Below are 25,649 nucleotides of genomic sequence, written 5' to 3'. Positions count from 1 at the left end.
ATTGATTCCAAGTATCTCCATTGTATCAATTCTAAAATCAATCATGACTCAAAGAAATTCCTGTTCTATGCTTAAGCATAGGTCAAAGTCCTTTCCATTGTTCAGCAAAAGGTTTCTGTCCTAAAGTAATCTTAAGAAGGGAAGGAGAAGGAACCTCCCATGCCAATGGGGTTCACATTCCAATAGTCAAGACCCACTATCAATAGGAAATTTTTCAAGTATGAAATTTCCCAATGGTGAAATTTCCAACATTTATAAGTCTAAGAAATTTTGAGGTTTAAAATCCCCCCTGATGATCATTGGGAGACTAGTCTCCCCATTGATCATTTAACATAATCATTTTGTAGTTCTAAATTCACTTCTAACTAAAGATATACACTATTCAATTTTCTAAGAGAAATTAGAATAGTGAGAGAGGAAATAGAAAAGAAAAAAAAGCAAAACCAATGTTTGCTAGGCACATTGACAGAAAGCCAAATTAGGGGCAGTCCCTTTTGGCATAAATGTGTACAGTTACAATAAATGTTCAATCAAAAGTTCAGTCCAATCAATCACATCCAAAGTTCATTCTTGATCTTCTTGATGAAGTGTAGGGTTTCGGCATCTTTCTGCAACAGTTGATTCTCTGGATATAAAAGTTTTAAGCTTCTTTCTTGAAGATCTTTTCTCAAACAGAATCAAAATCTTTGAATTTTTTATAACAGTAAAATCTTAAACAAAAGTCTTGGATTTTTATAAAAATAAAATCTCAAACAAAAAAAAAATTCAAAAATTCTTAGATTTTAAATTAAAATACAATCCCCCCTGAAGTAAGTATTTAAAAAAAAATCAAGTTTAGCTCAGAATGCAATGTTCAGTTATGGGGGTGTATGTGTCAATTATCAAAAGAATAGAAAAATAATCAAAAACATAGGAAAAATTCAAAATAGACCTTGTATAGGTCCAGTTTAAAATAATTTCTATCCCACAAGTATGTAGGACACAATGCAGTAATATTTCACTTAGCCATTTGTAGCCAAGACTACAGGAAGTTGCCATAATATAAGAAGGAAAGAATTAGAATTCTATTTTGATGGGGAAATGTCATTCCCTTGTCTGATTTTTCCTCAGGGATATAGGGAGCCAGCATGATAGTCAAGCTTTGTACTTGTTTGAGTATTTCGAAAAGAGTGTAGATACAAGGAAGACCTACGACTTAAACATAAGTTAAGCATCGCAACCTCGAGTCTCACTTTAATATTTCTTGTGTGCTCTATTGGCACTATTCAGGTTTTGTCTGTGCTCCTTGTTTTTATCCCTTTTCCTGGAATCAGACACAAACATTAATCACAGTCCTATAATATTTTATCAATAAATGGCAGGTTCCCATAGTTTAAAGCTTTTAGGCATATATTGATATTATAGCAAGAGTATATATATTAACTTGTATTACTGCAGGGAAAAATAATATTAGTATTAATTATGTGTACCTTCAGTACAAAAAAATGAGAAAAAAATCAAATATTCTGATCAAAAAATAAAAGAAAGAAATAAGAAAAAATAAGAAAAAATCAGTAATTCAATATATTCTTGAAAAAAAAACAGCATCCATTTGTCTATGGATTATTATCTCCAATTCTTATGATAAGATAGAGTCACAATTCATATGATAGGATAGAGTCAATCAGTCTCAGCAGAAGATGCTTTCTTCACATGTGAGCAGTGAATCCAAGAGTCTCTTTCTCCAATCTTTATAGATGTTGGAGTAGTTAATAATATTTGGAATGGTCCTTCCCATGAAGGTTGAGTTGCTCCAGTTCGCTTGAAATTCTTGATATAAACTTTATCTCCTGGGTTCAGGTCATGCAGAGAAAAGTCTAATGGTCCAGCTTGTACTGCAGCTCCGGATTCATGAAGTTCACGTAGTTTGTGCTGTAACTCCTGTATATAGGAAGCAATAGTAATATCTCCCCCTAATAGCGATGTATAAGCCGGGGAGAAAGGCTTAGCCTGTATAGGCGGATGTCCAAAAAGCATCTCAAATGGTGAAATATGTAAGTCTCCTCTAGGCCTGCTTCTAAGATAAAATAGGGCCAGAGGGACAATTTCAGGCCATTTTAAATGGGTCTCAGTGCATAATTTGCCAATCATAGTCTTAAGTTCTTTATTCATCCTCTCCACTTGGCCTAAGCTCTGGGGGTGATATGGAACATGGAATTTTGGAGTTATCCCCAAGCAAGAATATATTTGATTTAAGATAGAATCAGTAAAATGACTCCCTCTATCGGAGTCAATATGTGCTGGTAGGCCAAAACGAGGAATAATTTCTTTTAAAAGTATCTTTGCAACAAAATCTGCTGTGGCTCGGGTCGTAAGAAATGCTTCCGGCCATCTGGTTAGTTGATCTACAATTACTAGACAAAATTTATAACGTCCAGCCTTTGGCATTGTTATGAAATCTATCTGTAGATGTTCAAAAGGTGTGTAAGCCAGAAGACATCCCCCAAAGGCTTTTCCACGATATGCATGTTGGTTATATGCCTGGCAAATAGGACAGGCTGAACATACTTTAGAGGCTACAGTAGTTATACCAGGGGCTATCCATACTCTCTTGACAGAGTCCACGATGCCCTGGGTGCCAAAATGACCATTTTTATGAATAGATTGGCAAATTTGGTTATAGAAACTTCTAGGGAGCAGGGGTTTTCCTTCAGATGACACCCATACTCCATTAATTTGTTTTGCTTTAAACTTTTGTTTCCATTTTTCCACTTCCTTTTCATTATAGGAAAGTAATAAATTTAAATTATCAGTGGTTGTTAATGTTAAAATTAATCCAGGTCCTTCTATGGCTGCTAGTTTTGCAGTGGCATCTGCTCGGTCATTTCCTCTAGAGACAGGGTCAGAGCCACCTGTATGGGCAGAGCAGTGAACTACAACTAGGGCTTTAGGCAGTTTGAGAGCAGAAAGAACTTCATTAATAATTTCAGCATTAGCTATGGATTTTCCAGCTGAGGTTAAAAATCCTCTTTGGAGCCATAGCATCCCGACTGAGTGACAAATGCCGAAAGCATATCTAGAATCCGTATAAATTGTTGCCTTTTTATCCTTGGCAATTATACAAGCTTGTTTTAGAGCTATGAGTTCTGCTCCTTGAGCGCTAATGTTAGAAGGTAGTGAAGCTGACCATTCAGTGGCAAATTCTGAGACTACGGCAGCTCCAGTGTAACGTATGCCATCCCTCATAAAAGAGGAACCATCGGTAAATAAAATCAGATCTGCATTGTCTAAGGGAGTGTCCAAGAGATTATCTCGAGGCTTTTCTGCCATGGACACTAATGTTTCACAGTTATGTAGTGGTTCTCCTGAAGTAGGTAAATCTGGAAGCAAGGTGGCAGGGTTAAGAGTTGAACAGCGTTTCAAGGTAATATTTTCACTATTTAATAAGGTTATTTCATACCTTGTAATTCTCTGATCCGAGAATGCCTGTGTTCTATGTTTTACCAATAATGCTTCAATCTCATGTGGGCACATTATTGTTAATGGACATCCCAATACTAAATCAACGGTTTTTGTTACTAGTAAGGCTGTAGCAGCTACTCCTCTAAGGCATGGTGGTGCTCCTGCTGCTACTGGGTCTAGTTGGGCAGAATAATAAGCAATTGGGCGCTGAGAAGGTCCCAAAGTCTGAGTTAACACACCAGAGGCTACTCCTCTTTGCTCATGCACATATAAAGTAAATGGCTTGTTGTAATCTGGGATGCCTAGAGCAGGGGCAGACATGATAGCCTTTTTTAGATCTGATAGAGCTGACCAAGTGTTCAGGCTCTAATTTGAGGGGTTCAGGAACCGAATCCTTTGTTAATGCTATAAGGGGTTTAGTGATTTCCCCATAGCAAGGAATCCATTGTCTACAAAACCCTGTTGCTCCTAAAATTGCTCTCAGCTGTTTCTTAGTGGTAGGAGCACTCAATTTTTGAATGTTCTCAATTCGTTTTGGAGAAATATAACGAGCACCCGCAGTCAAGATGAATCCCAAATATTCTACTTTTTGGAGACACCATTGAACTTTATCCTTAGAGATTTTATGTCCTCTTTTGTGCAATTCCAAAAGAAGGTGTTTGCTATCTTCTTGACATGTTTTTGCATCTATTGAAGCCAAGAGTAGATCATCTACATATTTGATTAATTTGCTATTTTTAAATGTTATATTGTCTGTGTCTTGGCTCAAAATTTGCTCAAATAAGCTCGGACTTTCGACATAACCCTGTGGCAGCCGACACCAGGTATATTGTGATCCCTTCCAGGTGAAAGCAAAAATATGCCTGGAGTTTTCATGTATTGGTATACCCCAACGTGTATACCCCATCTGCAGAATTCTTTATGTCACAGCTCAGCTCTGCTGGCGTTACTACAGCTAGGAGAAGCTTCTTTCACTACATCTGTTTCAAAGTGTCTAATTTCTCCTTCCATTTGCTGAGGAGGGTAGCCCTTGGGGATCCAGGAAATACCATAAAAGAGGGTAATCTTTATAGTTGCTGATTTGACTAGATGGCCATCAAATCTCCTTCTATAATGAGACAATACTAATACTCATAAATTAATAGTAGGTAAAAACCATTTGCTCCCTAGCTGTTCACAGACACTTTGAAATCTACCCCCAGGTTAAGAACCCTTGATACAAAGAATATCAGAAATATTTGACTAGAGGACATAGAACTTCAGACAGACTTTGAAAGATTGGTAGGATCTAGAGATCTAGAGTCAGTTCTTTGCATGAGCAAAGACTTGAAGGCAAGAATGAACTTGATATAATTTCTAATAGTAAATATCACTTAACTTCTGAGTATATACCAAATGGAGATTTTAAAAATAGACATTTCTGGCATTTCTGGATTTGAATCTTTATTCTTCTTTTTAAAAAAAATTGCAGCATGGAAAAGTCAGTTCTTTGGGGGAAATGTCATTTTAAGCTAAAATCTTTATAAATGTTATTTCAGCAAATCTGGTCCAATCTGTCTCTAGTACTGATATCAGACATGGACAACAAATGAAATCAGACCTTAACCCATTTCTTTGTTTCCAGTCAGATAAGTGATTTTTATTCCTCCTTTCAAACAAAATGGGGAAAGATCTGATTGCAGAATCATAGATTTAAGAGTTGAAAAGGATCTTGCAATTAATCTAGACCAACCCCTCCCCAAATTATGAGTATCATTTGCATCATGTCCAACAGGTAACCTTCCATCCCCTGTTTTGCCCCTTAGGTAGGCCATCATGTTTTGCAATTGCTCTAACTCATAGGCACATGTGTTTTAGGATTGAAAGGCTCCTTAGCAAGCCATTAGTACATGCTCTTTATTTTAAAGATAAGACTGAATCTTAAAGCGATAAAATTACTTTTATCAAGTCGTATCGCAAAGCTGTTGAGGATGAGAAAAGCATCCTGGCCTAGTGGCTAGACTCGGAATTAGGAAAGCCTTAGTTCTTATCCTGCCTAGGCTACTTGCTCTCTGTATGATTTTCATCAAATTACTAAACCTTATTGGGCCTTAGTTTCCTTATCTGTAAAATAAAGGAGTCTGATTCTGTATCCTCCAAGGTCTCTTCTAGTTTTCAATCAATGACTTCATGATCTTAAGTTTTAATGTACATAATAGATACTTTATAAATATATAAATTTTCTCAACTTGGATGAGTCCAAATCTCATGGTCTTTCTACTTTATTGCTTTTCCTTATACCTAGCTACCTGCTTCCCTTTAATTTTTATTCAGTGGTCCTAGTTTTATCTTCTGGAGCCAGAGTCTAACCTTCCTTTTACATGATAGCCCTTTAGTTATTTAAAGAATGTTATGTCTACCTCTCACTCCAACCATTCACCGGCAGTATATCTTCTCCTGGCTAACGATTCCCACTTCCTCTAGTCAGTCCTTCTGTGGCCTACTTTCAAGTTACCTCACCATGCTGAATACCTTCCTTTGGTCATACTCAACTTGTCAGCATCCTTCCTAAAACCCAATGCTTCAAACTATATCCAATATTCCATATTTTGTCTGACCAGAGCAGAATATGTTGAAACTACCATCTCCCATAGTCCAGTGGTGTTGCATAACATTATTTTACTTGCTGTGTCATACCAGTGAATTTAATATGCTCTCAAATTTACATAAACTACTTTCTAGCTCTGTTGTTATTGTTGTTTATTTTTTTCCCAACTCTTTGTGATTCCATTTGGGGTTTTCTTGGAAGAGATACCAGAGTGATTTGCCATTTCCTTCTCCAATTCATTTTATGAATGATGAAATAGAGGCAAAAAGGGTTGCAGTGGCTTGCCCAAGTTCACATAGCTAAGAAGTGTCCAAGGCTAGATTTGAACTCAGTAAGATAAGTCTTCCTGATTCTAAGCCTGACACTATTTTCTGTGACACCTTTCTAGTCTTGTTTTCTCTATCTTATCTTTATATGATTTAGGGTTGTTTTTTTTTTAACCCTTACTTTCTGTTTTCAAATCAATACTGTGTTTGTTTCCAAGGCAAAAGAGCAGTAAGGGCTAGGTGATGAGGGTTAAATGACTTACCCAGGGTCACACAGTTAGGTGTGAGGCCAGATTTAAAACCAGGAACTCCTGCCTTTAGATCTGGCTCTCAATCCACTAAGCCACCTAGCTGCTCCCATGGTTTTGAACCCAGTTTTTGGTCCATCATTCTGGTACACAGTAAATTTTTAGATTCCTTTCCCCACCCCAAGCAAATCATACTGATCTTCCCAGCTTCATGTCATCTGCAAGTTCAATAAGCATGCCATTTACATCTTTGTCCAAGTCAATGATAAAAATGGTGACCAGAACAGTGCCAAGGGAACAGCCATGCAGCAGTCCTCTTAAGACCTTCCATCTAAATTAAATTTGATTGGGACTCTTGGTTGTAGATATTCAGCCAATTCCTGACCCAGTAAACCTCTCCATCTTGTCCCCTGAGATTTTGCAAAAGGTTTTGACAAATACTGTTTGAATTCCTGATGAATAATAGAGATGATATTTCCCTTACCTACTAGCCAAAAAAAGAAAAAAAGAGGTTAATATGATGACCTATTCTTTTTTTTATTTTTAATTTAATTTTTAAATTTTATTTAATTAGATGATTTAGAATAATTTTCCCTGGTTATGTGACTCATGTTCTTTCCCTCTTCTCCCCCCAAACCCCTTCCCATATCTGGTGTGCAATTCCACTGGGTTTGACATGTTCATGATGACCTATTCTTAACTGATGACAGCTTATTGCATTGACCGATTTCTTTTTCTAAATGTTCACAAACTGCCCCCTTTGATAATTAATACTTGGAGATAAGAGAATGGACCAGATAGCATTTTAAGTTCCCAGTGATTCTCTCAAATATGATCTCTGTCTCTTTGCCATATGATGAGCTCTATTGGGCTAGACATATCCAGAAAGTGATTAATAGCCGGTTTCCCTACCAACTTATATATGCAAATTAAAGTGAAGTGACTGCAATTAAAATGAGCAGACTTTTTAGAAACATCATAAAGAATTAATCATAACATCATGGATTGCTGAGAACAAAAACCAACCATCTTAATCAAGTTTGAAGCACTTAGAGATTAAATCTTTTTTTTTTTTAAGTTTTGTTGATGCCTTTTCTTTTTTTATGCCATAATTATTTCCAGGTATGTTCCCTTCCATGCAGAACTCTCCCTTCAGTTGAGCAAAAAAAAAAAAAGTCAACCATCTTGGCTATCCCAAAGGGGATTATTTTGAACAAATTCTCACGTATCACTTCTTTCTGAAGTTCAGTTTCTTCATCAGTAAAATGAAAAGATTGAAAGGTTGGACCAGCTTATAATCTCACCCTCAGGATAAAGAGGCAAAACCTTCAACAATGGCAGGTCCCAACTGCCAAGAGCTATGTGATTGGCTACATTCCATGTGCCATTGTGGAAGAAAATTTGTAGGTTATCGACTCAGCCATTCTTTTACATCTTGATGACAATGTTAGCATTTTTTAATTTGAAGTGTGATGTCACATAACTCATTAAATGAATGGATTGGAACAATATAAGAATGCTAAAGGAGTTCATTTTTTGTTGCTAATGAAAATTTTTAGGAACAGATTGATTAAACAAAAAATTACTTAGCTTTTAATCAGCTATATTATAAGTACATCTGATTTATATTTCCTTGATATCGACTTTATCTTTATTTAACCAGAAACACCATGGTTTAGTAGATAGAGTCAATCTTCAAAGCCAAGTGAACCTTGTTTAAATCTCCTTTGTCTCATGCATTCTGACCATGTAACATTGGTTACAAGTCTCTTCATCTCTCATTGCTTAGGTCACTAGGGTCAGACTCAAATAAAAACAGCTTAGAAAAATCATAAATTAATGTTATCTATTTTGTTTTTCTTTTATTTTGTCAAACATTTCCCCAGTTCCATTTTTATCTTGCTCAAAGCCTGAGCTCCCCCCCCCCCAAGTTTAATGGCTCTACTCTAGTCAGCTCTCTAAAATGTTAAGTTATTTCACAGAAGACTGCATTTCTTCATCTAAGGGTATCCTAGACCTTTGAAATCACAGGTTTAGACCTTGTTGCTGTCTCTTTTTACTTACTTGGGATCATGCTATTTCCCAATTTCACCTCCTTTCAATAGAGTATAAGGTTGAATACAAGGAGCCATTTGGGTTTTGTCCTATTTATATTCACATGTTGATGCATGTGGATCAGTGGATTTTTAGTTGCATCCATGTGAATGCTGATTGTCATTGTGGCCTCTCACAGTATAACTGTTTTTTGTTTTGTTTTGTTTTTTTTGTTGACAAGACTCCAGAATGGTTGGATAGTGATTCCTGTCAAAAGTGTGACCAGCCTTTCTTCTGGAACTTCAAGCAAATGTGGGACAGTAAAAAAATCGGCTTGAGACAGGTTAGTTCATTGGATACTTGTTTCTCTCTATTTCTTTCTGTCTCTGTCTCTCTGCCTTTCTATCTCTCTTTCTCAAGCACATACACAGAGTAAATAATTTTTTTCTCAGCTTATTTTGGAAGGTTGGCCACCTAGGAGTCAACTTGTGACTCAAAATTAATTGTACTCAGTTATATTTTGCCTATTGTAGTTCATTTTTACGTAATTTGTTTTAGGAAAATGTCATCTCTTCTCTACTTGATCTCCAACTCTCCTTCTATATAATACATATCAGTTGGGTCTCTCTTCGGTGATTTCTTCCTGCTTTGAATCTTACTTGTCCAGTGCACACATTGCTTATTTATTCTTCCTTTTATGTAGTAAGATCCTGGAGGGCAAAGGTCAATTATATCCTTACTGTCTCGCATTTGGCAAGGACTTAGCTTTTTGATGAACTCCAGAGATGTCTACTGAAAGAGTCTTTAAATAAAGGAGTATAGAAAGAAAAAAAAATTTATACCACACCAAGTGGCAAATTTGTGCAAAGAATGCTTTTATCCTCTTTCTATCTTCTTTTCTTAATTTTGGTACCCAAGTTGCCCATAGCACAGTCTTGTCCATTGCTGCCATGTGTTTTGGTAGATCAGCTCATGAAATTGAAGTGTTCTTCCTATCACATCCTCCATCAAGCCTATCAGGGGAACATCCTAAGCTGGAAACTTCTATAATTCCCAGAATGCTGTAATGGGGAAAGGCTGAGACAACCAAATTGTCCTTGCCTATAGGAATTTCTGTTTATGTTTATGATTAAACAGATGACAGCAGATGGAATCCAGACACCTATCACTGTCACGTGCCATCTTAGGGATGAGTTGTTTCACTTTGAACCTTGCTGACTGTACAGGGTTCCATGGGTAGAGCCCTGGCTCAATGTGTGGTGGCCATATTGAATGTCTCTGTCTCTTATTCCTTTTCCCAGCACCACTGTAGGAAGTGTGGGAAGGCCGTCTGTGGCAAATGCAGCTCCAAGCGTTCCTCCATCCCACTGATGGGCTTTGAATTTGAAGTGAGAGTCTGTGACAGCTGTCACCAGTCCATCACGGATGAAGAGTAAGTCTCAATGGCATATTGCATAATGCAAGTAAAAAGAGCCAAATATGGTAGCTGCAGTTAGTTGAAGGCCCAAAGTAGTGTCTGTCTGTCTTAATAGCAGCCAGCTAAGAAGATATAGCACAGTCTATGACAAAATACTCATCCTAGCGATGTTCTCTTACCTTCCTCTACAGTCATACAATTTGTGGTAAATGTTGAAAGAATGTCTTCCTTTTGCCATTCTCAGCCAACTAGTGGAAATGCAGGGTGTTTGCATTTTGGTGACTTAAATCTGTTCTGTGAGTGAATTCTAATGGACAGTTTTCCAGGACAAAAAAAACATATTGAGATGTCTGCCATATCACATCCTATCCTATGCCTGTTGCAATTTGTACAAAAAGAAAGGGGATGAGTGTTTTGTTTTGTTTTTTGACCAACATTTGGTCTTAACTGGAGTTCACTTAGCCATAAGATTGGAAATAGATTTAATTTTCCAAGAGGATACTGCTTAGCCACCACATCAAATGGACAAATACGTATTTGCTTAGCTATTCAAAATACCATGCCCTTTAATTCTTCCCAGCAGCCATACTAAACACATTATGCCACTACATTCTAGTGACTTTGGGGGACTCGCACTAAAATTTGAGCTACTTCTATTTGAAGTTGCCTAATTTTTTTAAAGTATACATATTACTCTGGAAATCATTTTGCCTTTTCATGAGGCATGAAGTGGAGTGCCTTGTTTTTTCTTAAGGATATTTTTAAAACTACCTAAATTTGTATCCCAACTGTATTCCCTAGGCCATCCCTCATCCCTTTTCCCCCAGCACCACAGAGAATCTAAAATAACTTTTTTTAGTAGATATAAATTGAATGATTATTTTATATGTACTTTAGGGGAAATCTATAGTGAATACTTTATAAAATTGAGGAATCCTTTTGTGATGCAAATAATCAGCCCTAATTTGTCTGCTTTCAAAGTTCTGGTTTCCACTTATCAGGTGTGTAGTGGAGCATTGCTCTAATAATTACAATTATAAGCAGCCAGATTTAACTTTGTAGCAGTTGTGCTCATTGATTATCTTCCCTTCCATTCATCTTCTCATGATGAAATGAGTAAACTGGTTTTTGCTTTAGTATGGCTTTATTTCTCATGATTGAATGGTAGGACTGGAAGTAAATATAGAGCTCCCTAGCCCAACCCCTCCTTTTACAACTGAGACCTATTTCCAGGTGAGACAGAGAGAAAAGTAGTCAGTTCACTTGGACAAGGCCTTATGGCTAGCTGCAGACAGAGCCTAGACTTAACCTCAGGTCTCCAGAGGATAATGAGACAAAAAGAATATAGATAGCATTTGAAAGAACAGGAGTCACTGTTCCTTCTAGTGCTATTTTCTCTTTGTCTCCGTCACCTCTGATTTTTCTCCTTAACCCAATGTTGATGCGATTGTTTTAGTATCTCACAATGTTTAAAATATGAACAAGAAGATGTCTTGTTACATTTTTGCTTCAAAAAAAACTCCAACATAAACCTCTACTCAATTTTAGAAATTTAAAACTGACCATTTTAGGTGATGAGGTAGACAGATCTTTCTTAAAATCTCCATCTTGTCCTAAACAACTTGACATGTTTCCTCATGTTTGTTTTGTGTTTTCCCCCCTATAATTGTAAACAGTTAGGGACCAATATTCAAATTATATTCATGTTTAGTGGTGCTTGTTATAGTTGACTTTTGCCTCTATCCCTAGGATTCTCCATAGTGCCTGGCATGTGGCTGCTCCCTTCCATGATGTCCTCTCCTGGATATTAATGTTCCATCATGGGTGTTTTCCTCTTATTTTTTTTAAACCCTTACCTTCCATCTTAGAATCAATACTATGTAATTTCCCATAGAAGACCACCTCTTTAAGTCACATATTGATGGAAAAATGGCTACCGAAACCTGCTGTATTGATTGTTGGTTGGTTATTTTTTTAAAGTCTTTGTCTTAGTGAAATAAAATGCAGTTTATTTCCAACATTGTTTCCCATGCATTTATTATTCAAGAGTTCTTGTTTGGTGTGACCACAAAGAAAACTTTGTTCAGTGGGCCTGTCGGTATCAAGCAAGTCACAAAAAGAAGGAGATGTGTGCTCACCAAAGATTTTCACCATTGTGTGATAGAATTTAACCTCCGTGAGAGCAAATATTGTTTCATTCTTTGTATTTGTATTCTCAGCACCTGTGCAAGTGCTAGACATATAGTAGGAATTTGATAATTTAATAAATGCTTGTTGGCTAATTGATTATTATGTAATGTCTTCCAAATGAATAAGAAGTAGAATACTTTATATTATTCCTCAAATGAAGGCTTGGGGGGCTCCTGCAATATTTGTGCATGATAGTGTGCAAAGTGCACCAAGTTCTATAATATCGTTAGACCTTTCAGGGGGCAGCTAGGTGGTGCAATAGATAGAATACCTGACACGGAGTCAGGAAGACTTGGGCTCATATCTGACCTCAATCATGTACTAGTTGTATGGCCCTGTGCAAGTCACGTAACTAACTCTTTGCCTCAGTTCCTCCATTGGATAAAAGAATAGCCTCTACTTCCCAAGATTGTTGTGAGACTCAAATAAGATGTTATAAGTACTTATTAGCCCAGTGCCTGGCACATAGGAAGTACTATAGAAATGTTGGTAGTAGTTGCTGTTTTCAGAGAGATCCATGACTACAAAAATATAAAAATCCACACCAAATGGATAAGGAATTTCTGTTATTTAGTATATTATAACCGTAAGTCAATAAATCAGTCAATATATCTTGAGCACATGCTGTGGGGAAGGGAGGGGGGAGTTAGTCCTTGCCCTCAAGCTTTACGGTTTAAGCTGGAAAATGGAGGGGTGGGAGATAGACAGAATGAGAAGTCCCACAGGAGTGCAGCCTGGTGAAAAGTGAGAAATTTGGTCTGAGATTCAGAATTTGTATCCCACTAGTGATTGGGTAGTTAGGTGGAAAGCCCAGGGTTACTTCAGCTTGATTAGCCCATTGTAAGATTTAAATTAATGTCCAGCAACTCCAAGAATTATATTTTATAAAGTTTATTAATCACTAGAAGTAAAGGAATAATAAAACGGTAATTATCTAACAAAGTAAGATCATGTGACTAAATTTTCTTGCTTGTTGAAAAAGCCTGCTCCACCAAAGCCGCGACAGGAAGAGAAGAGAGCGAGAGGCGGAGCTACACCAAATTTATAGCCCCCCTATGTCAGTACATAACATGAGGAGAGTGGGGTGCTGGGAATTTTAGTTTTTAGGGTAACAGATTCTAATTACACAGCATGCAGGTGGGATGAGCTGGACTCAGCCTTGAATTAGAAGAAGAAAACCATACCTACTTCCTAACACAAAAACCATCTTTTTAGCATTAATATTCTTTCCATAGTGCTATATGACTTCAAATCTCTACACACTATCATCTCCCAAGAGTCAGATTTGTGGGTGGTCCAGAAGGCAATGGAGAAGCCTATAAAAGGCATAGTACTAGTGATTACTTGATGTAAAAGTAGCATAAAAGATATTATCCAGAAAACATATGATCAGAAAAAATGTTGGCCAGCGAGCAAGAATAAGGCATCACGTATAAAATGCATTAAGTAATTACTAAACACTTAATAGTTGTATGACCCCACCCACCCACCCCGCGCAAGTCATTTCACACTTTTCCTTAGGTTCCTCATCTGTAAAATGAGCTCCAGAAGGAAATGGCAAACCACTCCAGTATTTCTGCTAAGAAAACCCCAAGTGATGTCAACAAAGAGTTGCCAACTGAAACACACACACAGACACACACACCACACGCGCATACATATCTATGTGTCTTTTGCCCTCAAGTATAAATTCTTTAAATTTTTTTACTTCCAGACGTGCACCCACTGCTACCTTCCATGACAGTAAACATAATATTGTTCATGTACATTTTGATGCCACCAGAGGATGGTTATTGACTTGTGGAACAGACAAAGTTATTAAGGTAAGATGTCATCTTTAAGTCAGTTCATTTTTTTATTTTAAAGTTTTCCCTATTCTATTTTGATATAGTATTGTAGACGTAATAGTTTCTGGGCCATATGAGACAGTATACATGTGAACAACATTATTCACATGTTCTCTGTACAAAGCAATGGTGGTGGGCTTTAGGGATTTTAAGACAGTCTTTGCCCTCTAGGTCTTTACATTTTGGTTAGGGAGAAAGACTACAGGCAGTCCTGCATAAAAGATGGAGAGCTGGCCTTGGAGCCAGAGGGGTCTGGGCCCTGCTTCTGATACCCACTCATTGTGTTACCTTGAGAAAATCACTTAATCTCTCAGCGTTGGACACAAGAAGTGTCAAATTCATGTTCCCCAAAACTTCCAGAATGGCACTGAACCAGACTGAAATGGAATTGGGAAATATTTAACAAAATAAATAACAATACAATACAACATAGGCAGTTACTTTGTGGTTTTTTATATCAAAATGTAGCCAATATCTGTTTGACTAATCTCTCTAAGAAGAATTTCAAAAAAGGTATCAACCTATTTTGATAGAAGGAATCTCCTAACCAAGAAGTTCCTTATACCAGTGATATTAAAGGCCCAGTCCTTGTTTGTTGGTAGCATTTGCCACATATATAAAAAATAATAGTTATAGTGAGTCTGTGCAGCATAGTAGATAGGGGGCTGGACCAAGAGTCAGGAAGGCCTGATGTTAAGTCCCACCCCTGACACATAAGGAATTGGCCTATTAGGCAAGTCATCTCAGGTCCTCTGGAAATTCTAAAAGAATAAGTGGCAGAGTAGGTACTAACTTGTACTAGTGGGATAATTCCTCATCAGGGGTTTCCTATGTGGATGAAATAACAGACGCAGACCAAAATAAGTACTAAAGCATGCTAATGGGAGGTGGAATCATTGTGGGTTGGCATGCTTAGAATTAAGATTGTAGGCAAAAATCTCCCACAGAATTAAATCTCTTTTGTTGTTGTAGCAAAATAGGATAACTTACCACTCTGTGTCAGTTTTTCTACTCTTCTAATCACTAAATATAGTGGAAGAATTTGCTAAAAATAATTCTGTTTCTTCGTCCCCTTTCTATCCCTTCTGATGAACAATATAGTATATATTTTAGTGGTCTAAAATTGAGACATGAAGCAAGTAGGAGGAAAAAAGTTAAAAGTGATTAAAAAAAGATATTAAATGACTAAATAAGAAATGATTAGCAGGGCATTGTTTAGTTATTTAAATAGAAAATGGGAAAGTTTGATTCTGAAGAAAAAGGTGGGAATTGTACCATATCTTGAAGAAAGGGTAATAAATAAGGGCTCTCTTCACAGTGAAAGTAATCATTCAATCAAAAAGCTAATGCTTTTTTAATTTCAAAAATTAGCGGCTACATCCTGCTCTATCCAGAGAGACGGTAGTAATATAGCAGAAAAAGTTTTGAACTTGGAGACAAGGGAGACCTTTGTTCAAATTCCACCTCCCATACTTACCATTAGCTATATGACAATGAATAAGCTATTAATATTTGAGTGTCAGATTTCTCATGTCCTGAATGAGAATTAAAGTAACTTGTGCTACCTGCCTCACTATTCTGGGAGGCTAATATTTAAAGTTCTATGTAAACATGAATTAGATAGTTAGGTGGCACAGAATAGTGCCAGACCTGGGGTCAGGAAGATGAGTTCAAAACCAGCCTCAGACTATTACCCATGGCAAGTCACTTAACCCCAAGTTTCCTTCTCTGTAAAATAAGCTGGAGAAGGAACTTGCAAACCACTCCAGTATCTTTGCCAAGAAAACTCTTATTGTTATGTAAATGTATCACATAACACAAATTAATATGATATATTAGCATATTGATATAAAATATTATAAATAACAAAATACATTTTAGTTCATCCCATGAGGTCTCTTCTTCTTTTTAACAGTTGTGGGATATGACACCAGTGGTATCTTGATGATGCTTTCCAGAATCTGAAAAACAGCATTTCCAGAAGCAAGTCATTTTAACATGAATCACTGAGGAAGATGAAAGTAAAGATGAGTGTGGTAGGATGTAAAGGAGCGACTAAAGAATCTGAGTTTGTTTTTAAGTCATCTGCTAGTGAGGGGTGCACACTAACAAGGAGACTCTTATTTCAACTTGTTCACATAACATAAAGAGATATTTTTTTAAGCAAATGATTTGTATTACCTGGCTATACTACATTGTTTTAAGATTGTCTGAAAAAAATCTGGGTAGGATGGATGTTTCGTTTTTAATATTTCAACACTTCATTGTTCTTGCTGCTTTGTTGGGGAAGTTGATGGAGGTGTCTTTTCAAGAGGTGGGAGGGAGCCTTTGTGGTTCCACCAGTTCCCCACCTCAGGATAAACTACCACATGGGTAAGCATCACTTTTACCTCCCGCTCATCTCAAATCTGCTCTCTAGAAAGAATGTATTTAGGCTATTTATTGTAGATGTTTCTGGTTTCATCTCCAATTCAGTGGAGGCATTTGTGAAGAACGACTGACTTCTTGAAGGAGCTAAACAGCAGTGCCTGGCTTCATCTAGTCTTTATCAAATACAGATAAACCACTCTCAGTTTCCTGAACCACAGAAGGGAAATGGGAGTTTTTCCTGCCTTTCCCTGCTCCTCCTAAAAATAGTGGTTAAAGTGCCCCACAACCATCTAGAAGATGTCGAAGTTGATGATTACAGCTGAGAGCATCTCCTATTAGCACCTGCGCCAATCTGAACTCAGCTGTAACCACATAAGCTATTTTCAGTGAAATTTTAGTGACAGGCCCTTCTCAGGTTTCACCAAGCCTCACATTATAAAACCAATTGTCTCTTAGATTTCTGTTCCTTTTGAACTTAAATGTGTTCATTTGTATAAAATTTTAATTGAATCTCTTTTATTCTTCCCACTCAAACTATGCATTAAAGGGGGGGGGGGAACTCATGGAATTGATCCAGACATTTTGCATACTAAAATGATATATCTCTTGAGAGACATGGTATTGTGGAATTCTGCTTTTTCGTGTGTTTTTCTTTGGGCAAAACTTTAAATTTGTTAATGAAATGTAAGATAATGATTTTTAAAGTGAACCAAAATGGCCTGCCTATTATTGTATTTCTCTTCTTAACTTCTTTCATTTTGAGCCCAAAAAGAAGTGGAATGAAACCCTGCTAGGGAAAATTGCCAGTTCTTCCAGTTGTGAAAAGAAGACTCATATAGAGCTTAGAAAATTTGCTCATTTTCTATCTAGAAAACTTATTTTTTATTCTCTTATGAATGAACTCATTTTCACTATATTGAAAAACCTTGACTTCCACTGTACCGTTTATATATCTGAGTTAGCAAACTTTTTACTAGGGATGGGGAGGACTTTGGAAACTCTCCCTTTTAATTTCTTCCTTTCTGGAAAGCAGAAAGTCTTATGGTACTGCAGATTTCTTATTATTTAACTTTCTCTCTTCTTGGTTTTTTAAATTGTGTGGCTGGCGGTTAGCACCAAACAAACTAGAAAACCAGCCCTCATAATGGAAAGCTCTGCTTCCTGGTTCTGTGACCTCTTGAATAACTTGGTAGTGATTATGACAATGTAAGAGGCCTTGGGGAAAATAGCACTGTGTGATGCCTTATTAAATTGAAATTTTATGCTTATAAACAAGAAATTTTGGCAGAACACAGGGAAAGAAATATTCCCATGTTCCTGTGACTCATCCCAACCCCCCAAAATGTGTAAATAGGACAAATCATCCTAAGGAACAAAAAACACTTACCACTTTTTTTTTCTCTCCCCCAAATGCCTTCCCTGCTATCAGTAGCTGCTCTAATCAATATTTTGAATGTCTTCTGCATGTCTGTCTCATTTAAGGGCTTTTAAAATTCAGATTTTTTAAATATTCAAATGTCTATAGTCTATATGCCTGGATCTCAATACTCTATTACTAATTTCTAAGTACTAATAGGTGGAGGTGATCCACAAAAATGACTAGAAGGCCTCACACTCTAGTTTGCCTTCTTCCTTTTGGCAATTCTGGCCAGTACAATAAAAGGGAAATCTAGTATTAAGGAAATGATGGGACAATTGCCCATCAGGCCTTTGCACAAATTCTCCAAATGAGCCAAAAATCTCTTTGGACAAATACTTGCACTCTTAAAGGATCTCACATGATTCTTTTAGATTACTGGCATGTGACTTAAATGTGATTTTTTTGCATGGAAGTCTATACTCAAAAAGCCTTTACAAAGTCTATTCAACATCACATTCTTATCTAAGCCCAAAGAGTTGCTCATCATTTAAAGCCAATTGAGTCATTCTCAAGTTTCATCAGTGGTATGAATTTTGCTTTTAAAAGAATTTTGTGAGGGACAGTGAAGTAGCTAAGTAGATTGAGAGTCAGGCCTAGAGACAGAGTTCCTGGATTCAAATCTGGCCTCAGACACTTCCTAAACTATGTGACCCTGGGCAAGTCACTTAACCCTCATTGGAACTAACACTTAGTATTGCTTCTAAGATGGAAGGTAAGGGTTTAAAAAAATACGATGTTTCTAATTTGCTTTGTTCCTTCTCTTTTCTGACTGTCCTTGATGTCATTTGGATTCAGGGAAGATAGTGTAGTCACATGAGCTGGTTATCTCAGAAAATCTTGAATGCTTTGATTTTTAAATTGTGTTCTTGTCCTCTTTTTACAAATAGAATCCCCCCTCCCCATTTGACCCAATAAGTAGACATTCCTTTCTTCTATTTACTACTTTTATTTAACCATTACCTTCTGTCTTAGAATTGATACTCAGTATTAGTTCTAAGGCAGAATAGCAGTCTAGACATTTGAGATTAAGTACTAGACAATTAGAGTTAAGTGACTTGCCCAGGATCACATAGCTAGGAAATGCTCTATCTCCAATGAGCCATCTAGTTGTCCCCCTTCATTTCCTTCTTCTAAGGAATTAACATCTCAAGAACAGCAGCTGACAAATTATCCTCTACCATAACAGAAAGAAAAAAAAATCGGATGAAATAAAATTTAGAACCTCATTTTGTTCCTTTGCCTAAGCAGCCTTTCTGATTGGCTTTTTAAATTTCCCTCTCATTTGCCTTAATATTAATAAATAGATCTTTCATTATCAGAATTGGAAAGAACCTTAAGATTTACCAAGACTCAGCCTTAGCCACGCCAGACAGACAGACAGCACTGGCTGGGCCAGGGGAGCCTTTGGGGAGGGGATTGGGGGGGAGGGGGGAGGAGATAGTCTAGAATAGCTCTGCAGGAACTGTTTGCTTTGGGAAATTTTTACTTTAGGGAACTGTGACTAGCACCTGGTGTGACAATACAGTCCTGGCATGAAGGCATTCAACCAGATCACCCTTAGAAAGGAAGGATTGTGCCATTGGGTCCAATTTCTTTTCTTTAAAAATAGATTTGATATACTTTCTTTCACCAACTCTGGTCAAGCTAGTAAATAGATAATAGGGCACTCGTTGCAGGTCTGTGCCCCACCACTCAGGCCGCAGAGCCAGCGTGGAGACTGGAAGTTCAGGTACCCACAAGAACACATAGAATGAAGGAACCCGTTTGGTGGCTCTTCTGGGCAGACCTCTGCCCTGCTCTAGGAACACCTCCCTTCCTTTGAAGCCTCATTTCTTAAGATATCATTTCTCTTCTTGTTATTGCTCAGTTTGTTGGTTGAGCCTTAATTTAGACTATGAAGAGTAACTACAAACTAAAGGTAATAGAAGTATTTGGAGATTCTCCAATTTGATTTGATTTCACTACAGGCTCTTAATGGATAGGGAGGATTGGACCTGTGATTCCAATGGTGTAGGACAGCCCCTCTACCATCACAAGTAGGCGCCTTCACTGCACAACCTTTAGAGTTGGAAAGTTGCCTAGAGCCCTGAAAGATAACATGACTTACCCAGGGTCACATTGCTGCCAGGAGTCAGAAGCAGGAGCTGAACCCCGGGGCTCCCTGACTCTGAAGCCAGCTGTCTATCCACTGTCATAACTGCCTCTTAACTGTACATAAATGATCTTGTCACCAAGGTTTACCTCTTAAAATACTGGAAACTAAAATCTTTTTGCCAGCAGTTTACATTTTTCATGCTGACCTAAGAAATTCTTCTTTTTTGCCTCATTTAAGGTAGTTTAAGCTGCCTATTGTTTTGTGTGCAGATGTGCAAGCTTTTAGAGTGAAAGTAAGCAAGCATTCAGCAACCTGAAGGAGAGCAAGAATAAAATGAACTCTTAAAAGGGATTTGCCCATTTAATTAATTACAATCTCATTTAGTATGACGTGCCAAAAAATAGTGTCCTAAACGTCGATGGTGTACTTTTAAGCTTTTAAAGGTTAACGGCTGCACTAAGGCTTTTGTGGCACCCTGAACGTTCCTGGACTCCTATACACGTTTGCTATTAGAACACTGATCCTTAAGGAGTTAAAGAGAAACACCATCCCTAATGCTTTGAAAGATGTTTAGTTGATCACTTATCATTGTTCCAGTCTCAAAGCTTCCTTTCTTTTATAAATGCCTGAAATTGGAAACTTGAAATGGCCCCTACTTTCACGGATTCATCATTCAAGAAGTATTGGGTATTCTCAGGGTACATAGCCCAATCGTTGGTGCAATGGAATGACTCTAGAACACTACCTTCTCCCTGCATTGGCCTTGAGGAGTTTACATATGAAGTTCATTTTGGCCTTTAACACCATCTACCACTTCCTCCTTCCCCCTGAGAGCAGCCTCAGGTTACCACCAGCCATTTGTATTCACAGACCTTTGGAAGAGTCAAGGCTACATGCTTGCTTCCACGACAACCGGAGGAGGGCATTGCTCTGTACAATCCAATTCTGGGAAACAGCTCTTGGCCTTAAGCTAATTTCTAACTACATGCTGTGTCTTCAGAACTTTTTCAGAGAGGGAATTAGGTGAAGCCTGACTCTACCCACACATGTCAAGGAGCATTAGGGGACGTGTGTTTTCCCTAAAGAGGCAGAGATAAAGGAGCATAGTATGACCACAGGGGATACTTGGCTTTGCAGGGCTTCTGAAATGCCATTTTTGCCTTTATACAATCCCTCTTCCATTTCTTTATGCTATAAACTAGCGTTATCTTCTATTTCCAGTGCCCAAAGTATTATCTGACTATATATTATAAAATCATCTTTATTTTTAAACCTCATTCTGGCCTTACAGATAAGAACTCAGAAGTTAAACTGTATAATTGTTTTTAACATCAGTTTCTATCCCTGCAATTTACATTAGTAGAATTCATATTCATCATCAGGGTTATCATAAGCCAGCCACTACTGATACTAGGCAAGTGCTTATCTACAAGGCTTGATTAAGCCAGACAAAGGAGTGGAGACCATTCTTCTGTATTGTCCTCTATCAAATTCCAAGAAAGCACAGTCTGTATTTTATATCTATAACTACATGTACATTTTGTTATGGAAAGTGGAAATAAAGGGGGTGGTGGCTAATCAATCACTGTACAGTTTCATAAAGAGATATTTCAAATATTCCTCATGGATCTCCCTCAACCTTGTATCAGACCTTTTTGTATAAGTCTTACTGACCACTCCCCAACCTCCATTAGTTAAGCTCCTCCAGTTCAGAGACTCTCTTGGTTTTCATTAATGGAATTATGTTTCTATATCCCCCAGCACATCGCCCAGTGCCTTGTATGTAGAAGACAACAAATGCTTGTTGAATTGGGTCAGCAGTTATAAGAGAATCAAACTTGTTTAGGAAAAAGACATGGAAATTATATGTTGTTTTGATGATCAGATTAGAGATGGGGAGCCATATCTGACTTCAAATCAGGCCTTGACATTCTGGGTCTCTTTTGCCTTTTTTAGATAATGGAGAGGGCAGACTTTACTAAATAGAAAGGCCAAACCGGCTTGTTTATATCTTTTGTTACTTAAAAAGCACTTTGTGACAACTAGCACATACCAACATAATGGATGGACCAAACTTTTGTTTCTTATACCTTTAGTTGTGTTTTATGTTATTGATATTATGTGTTTAAGGACATATTTTTCAATGTTGTTGTTATTTTGCAAAAGAAAACTGTTATATATGTTCAAAACCTGTTCTATACTGTATAACTTGGAAAGTACTTGGCCAAATAAAAACTGGTTTCTGAGCCTGACTTTTGTCACAGTCAGGAACATGGATCCTTCCTATCATCCTCTATGGCACAGATCTTTAATTGGTTGCAGTTGTCCCATTTTATACATTTATTTTAAAATAGGGAGTTCTTTGAGAATTTCAGGGTCAAAATGTAATAAAAATGAAAGTTGGAGTGGATCGCTTAAATGCTAGTCTATTGTTAAGCCCTCTACCCTTTGCCCTGGGTATGAAAACAAAACACAGTTAAGTCCTCAGCAACCAGATCTTGCCACCTGCTCGGAGACAGCTATCTTAGCATTATATTCAGGAAATCTCTGTTTCAATTTCAAAGGGTTTCCACAATGTGATAGAATAATAAAGATTATGACTTTGTCACGTTAAAGATACATATCTAATATCATGATAAAATGCTGCGGAATGGCGTGAATGTTTTCCATCCACTCATTTTTCCTTTGCCCTCTTCCATGGAATTGAACTGTATGTCTGTTCATATAATGATATAATAAGACTTGATGAAAAGCTGCCTCTGTGGTTGAAAATAAACCTTTGTGAAACCTTCCTGTACCCTTCGCCTTGTACTTGCTTTGCAGTTGAAGACATAATATATGAGCATGGACAATGCCATTGTCAGAGGGACAGTTATGGCTGAGTTGTACAACTGAGGTAAGATTGGACCAGAGTCCTCTACTGAGTAGCTTCTAGGGCTCAGAATGAGGTGTTCTTCCTCCATACTAACAGTCCAAAGGGATGAGATCATAGTGGACATTCTTTCTTTTTTATTTGTTTTTGTTGTCCAGTTCTGTATGATTTTTTTCTGACCCCATTTGGGGTTTTCTTGGCAGAGATACTGGAGTTGTTGGCCATTTCCTTCTCCAGCTCTTTTTACCGAGGCAAACAGGGATAAGTGAGTTACCCAGGAACACACAGCTAGTGTCTGAGGCTAGATTCAAACTCATGATGATGAGCTTGGCCCAGTACCTGATCCACTGTGCAACCTGTTTACTTTTTATTTTTTTTAATCCTTACCTTCTGTTTTGGAGTCAATATTCTGTATTGGCTCCAAGGCAGAAGAGCTGTAAGGGCTAGGCAATGGGGATGAAGTGACTTGCCCAGGGTCACACAGCTGGGAAGTGTCTGAACCCAGGACCTCCCTTCTCTAGGCCTGGCTCTCAATCCACTGAGCTACTCAGCTGCCCCCTAACTGTTTACTTCTTAACTGACAGACCATAGAAAAGAGTATGGGCATCAGAAGACCTGTGTTAGCTTCTGGATGTCCATTTCATCACTGCAATGAGCCATTAGCTCATTCTCTAGGGTTCATTCCTATGAACTGATGCATAAGAATCTGCTGAGTAAACATACAGAAGTTCTGCTACATCAAAAACTAAGACAGGCATGAAGTGCTTAGTAGATAGTGAATAAGAAGTACCCCATTTAAGCACTTCTCCCCTCTCCCGAACCCCACAAAATGTATATATTCTATGAAAAAGGAAAATTTGAGCACAGAGGCATTGCTGTAACCTCAGAACTAGAAGTTATCTCAGAGGTCATTTAACCCAAATCATCTTGGGATTTGAACCCCATGAACCCTATCTGTAACATTTCTAGAAAATAGCCATCCTTTGTTTGATGGGAAGCTCACTAGTTCATAATATGGCTTGGGGATAGAAGATTGGCCTTGAATCTTATATCTGAGTTCAAGTTCTGCTTCTAGTATATGAGCTGTGTGACCCTGAGCAAGTCTTTTACCCTTGGAGGACTTTAGCATCTCTGGCTTCAAGACTTGGCTTAAAGCTCATATTCTTCATAAGATCTCTCCAGTTCCCCCTCTCAGGTCACCCTTCATCCACTGTGCAGTTATTTCCACGTTGTCTCCCCTTTTCGAATTGTGCTCCTTGAAGACAGAGTTTTTTTTTTTTAATGTTTTCTTTTGCCTTTGTTTCCAAGACATCTAGTACAGTCCTTGACTCATTATATACCTACTTAATAAATTGTTATTTTGACCAGGCAACCTCTAGAATAAATTATAAAGACACTGTCAGCCTTTTAAAGCAGCTTCAGCTTTTAGGTATCATTCCTAACCCCTCTCTCTAAGACCGCACAGAGCATCTTCTCCCTCTTCCATATAAACAAGAACTTGATTTTCTCATTTCCCCCTTTTGTTCCCTGATTGCTTTTTTCCCTTCCTAATTGCTTTTCATGTGTGACCTTTGTCTCTCCCTAATATAACCTTCTAAAGAGGCTGGGGGTGGACACTTTTTCACTTGGAACACTTGGTTGCTTGCTCAGTAGAGCCTTGCCGATAGATCTAACAGTAAAAACTGTTACTCCTTTCCAGTCACTCCTTGGCTTTGAAGACTGGTGAGTGTCTTCCTCAGATAAAAGAACCTATGACAGTCAGTGATGGCAAACCTTTTAGAGACCAAGTGCCCAAACTGCAACCCTCACATAGCATGTGAGCTGTCTGCCTTACCCCAGACAGGGGAGGGAGGAAGCACCCATTTGGGCTGCTGGGCAGAGGGGTGGGTGAGGGGAGAAATGTCCTCAGGCATGTGTGGAGATGGGGGGAGGTGAGCAGCCTTCTCTTCCAGGAGTGCCATAGGTTTGCCAACATGGCTCTGAGAACTTTGTGGTGACTATGGCCATTCTGAATCCTTGAACTGAGAGGAAAGAGCCCTTCAGGGGTAGAGTCTTGCCACTTTATCAGCAGGTCAGCCCGTAATAAAGCTCTTAACCCTTACTTTTAATATGAGGCCAGACTGACTGTGAGACCATAGACTATCACTGAAAATAAGGGTCTGTCTATCCATTTCTGAGCTTATAGCCAAAGGAAACCACTGACAAGAAAAAAAAAATCCTCATATACTCCAAAATACTTGCAGCACTTTTTGTAATAGTTAAGAACTGGAAACAAAGCCAATGCCCATCAAAATGGAGAATGGCTAAACAACTGGTGTACATGAATATATTGAAATATTACTGTGTAAAAATGAAATATGTGATAACTACATAGAAGTATGGAAAGTTCTATGTAAACAAATGTAGAGTGAAGAAAGCAGAGCCAAGAATATAATTATACACAGTAATTCTAACAATGTAAATGGTAAGAAAGTAATTGTAACAAAATTATAAAGATCAAGAGGGACTTGAATAAAGAGATGTGAGAAGACATCCCTAACTCACCCCTTTATGGAAGTGGGAGGTCCAGAAGTTTTACACATGTTTCTGGACTTTTTCCTCTTCAAAAAATACTGTTTATCATATGGGATGATTCTGTGGGAGACGGAGGTAGGGATACATGAGACATTTAAGAAACAAAATACCAATAAAAACTTTGTGAAAAAAGAGGCTAGTCCCAGAATACAACTTAAAATGAAATTTAAAAAAATGTTTTTCATCCTTATTCTTGAATTAGGTCATTTTGGGAAATATTTACTAGGATGATTACTTAAATATTTCTATGTTAAAACAGAAGAAATGTGAAAATCAAAGATTATGGTA

The 25,649-nt window shown here is 37.7% G+C and overlaps 1 protein-coding gene across 4 annotated transcripts in view; it reads left to right on the top strand.

Annotated features, from left to right (window-relative positions):
• WDFY2 (WD repeat and FYVE domain containing 2) overlaps positions 1 to 22,712 on the top strand; it is a 197,553-nt gene extending 174,841 nt beyond the window's left edge. For 2 of the 4 annotated variants that reach the window (XM_001368461.4, XM_056794819.1), the window contains 4 exons: positions 8,818 to 8,919; positions 9,878 to 10,008; positions 13,898 to 14,006; positions 15,946 to 22,712. In XM_001368461.4, coding sequence (XP_001368498.1) covers positions 8,818 to 8,919; positions 9,878 to 10,008; positions 13,898 to 14,006; positions 15,946 to 15,975 — 372 coding nt within the window. In that variant the 3' untranslated portion in view covers positions 15,976 to 22,712. Of the gene's footprint in view, positions 1 to 8,817; positions 8,920 to 9,877; positions 10,009 to 11,742; positions 12,012 to 13,897; positions 14,007 to 15,945 lie in introns of those variants that run through there. The other 2 variants (XM_007495394.3, XM_056794818.1) reach the window with 1 other exon arrangement.
• Positions 22,713 to 25,649: the final 2,937 nt, after the last annotated feature.

This window comes from Monodelphis domestica, chromosome 4 (genome assembly GCF_027887165.1).
Source record: "Monodelphis domestica isolate mMonDom1 chromosome 4, mMonDom1.pri, whole genome shotgun sequence".
NCBI classification, from domain to species: Eukaryota; Metazoa; Chordata; class Mammalia; order Didelphimorphia; family Didelphidae; genus Monodelphis; species Monodelphis domestica.
Note: the sequence above shows the minus strand (reverse complement) of the source record. Positions and strands in the feature narration are given on the sequence as shown.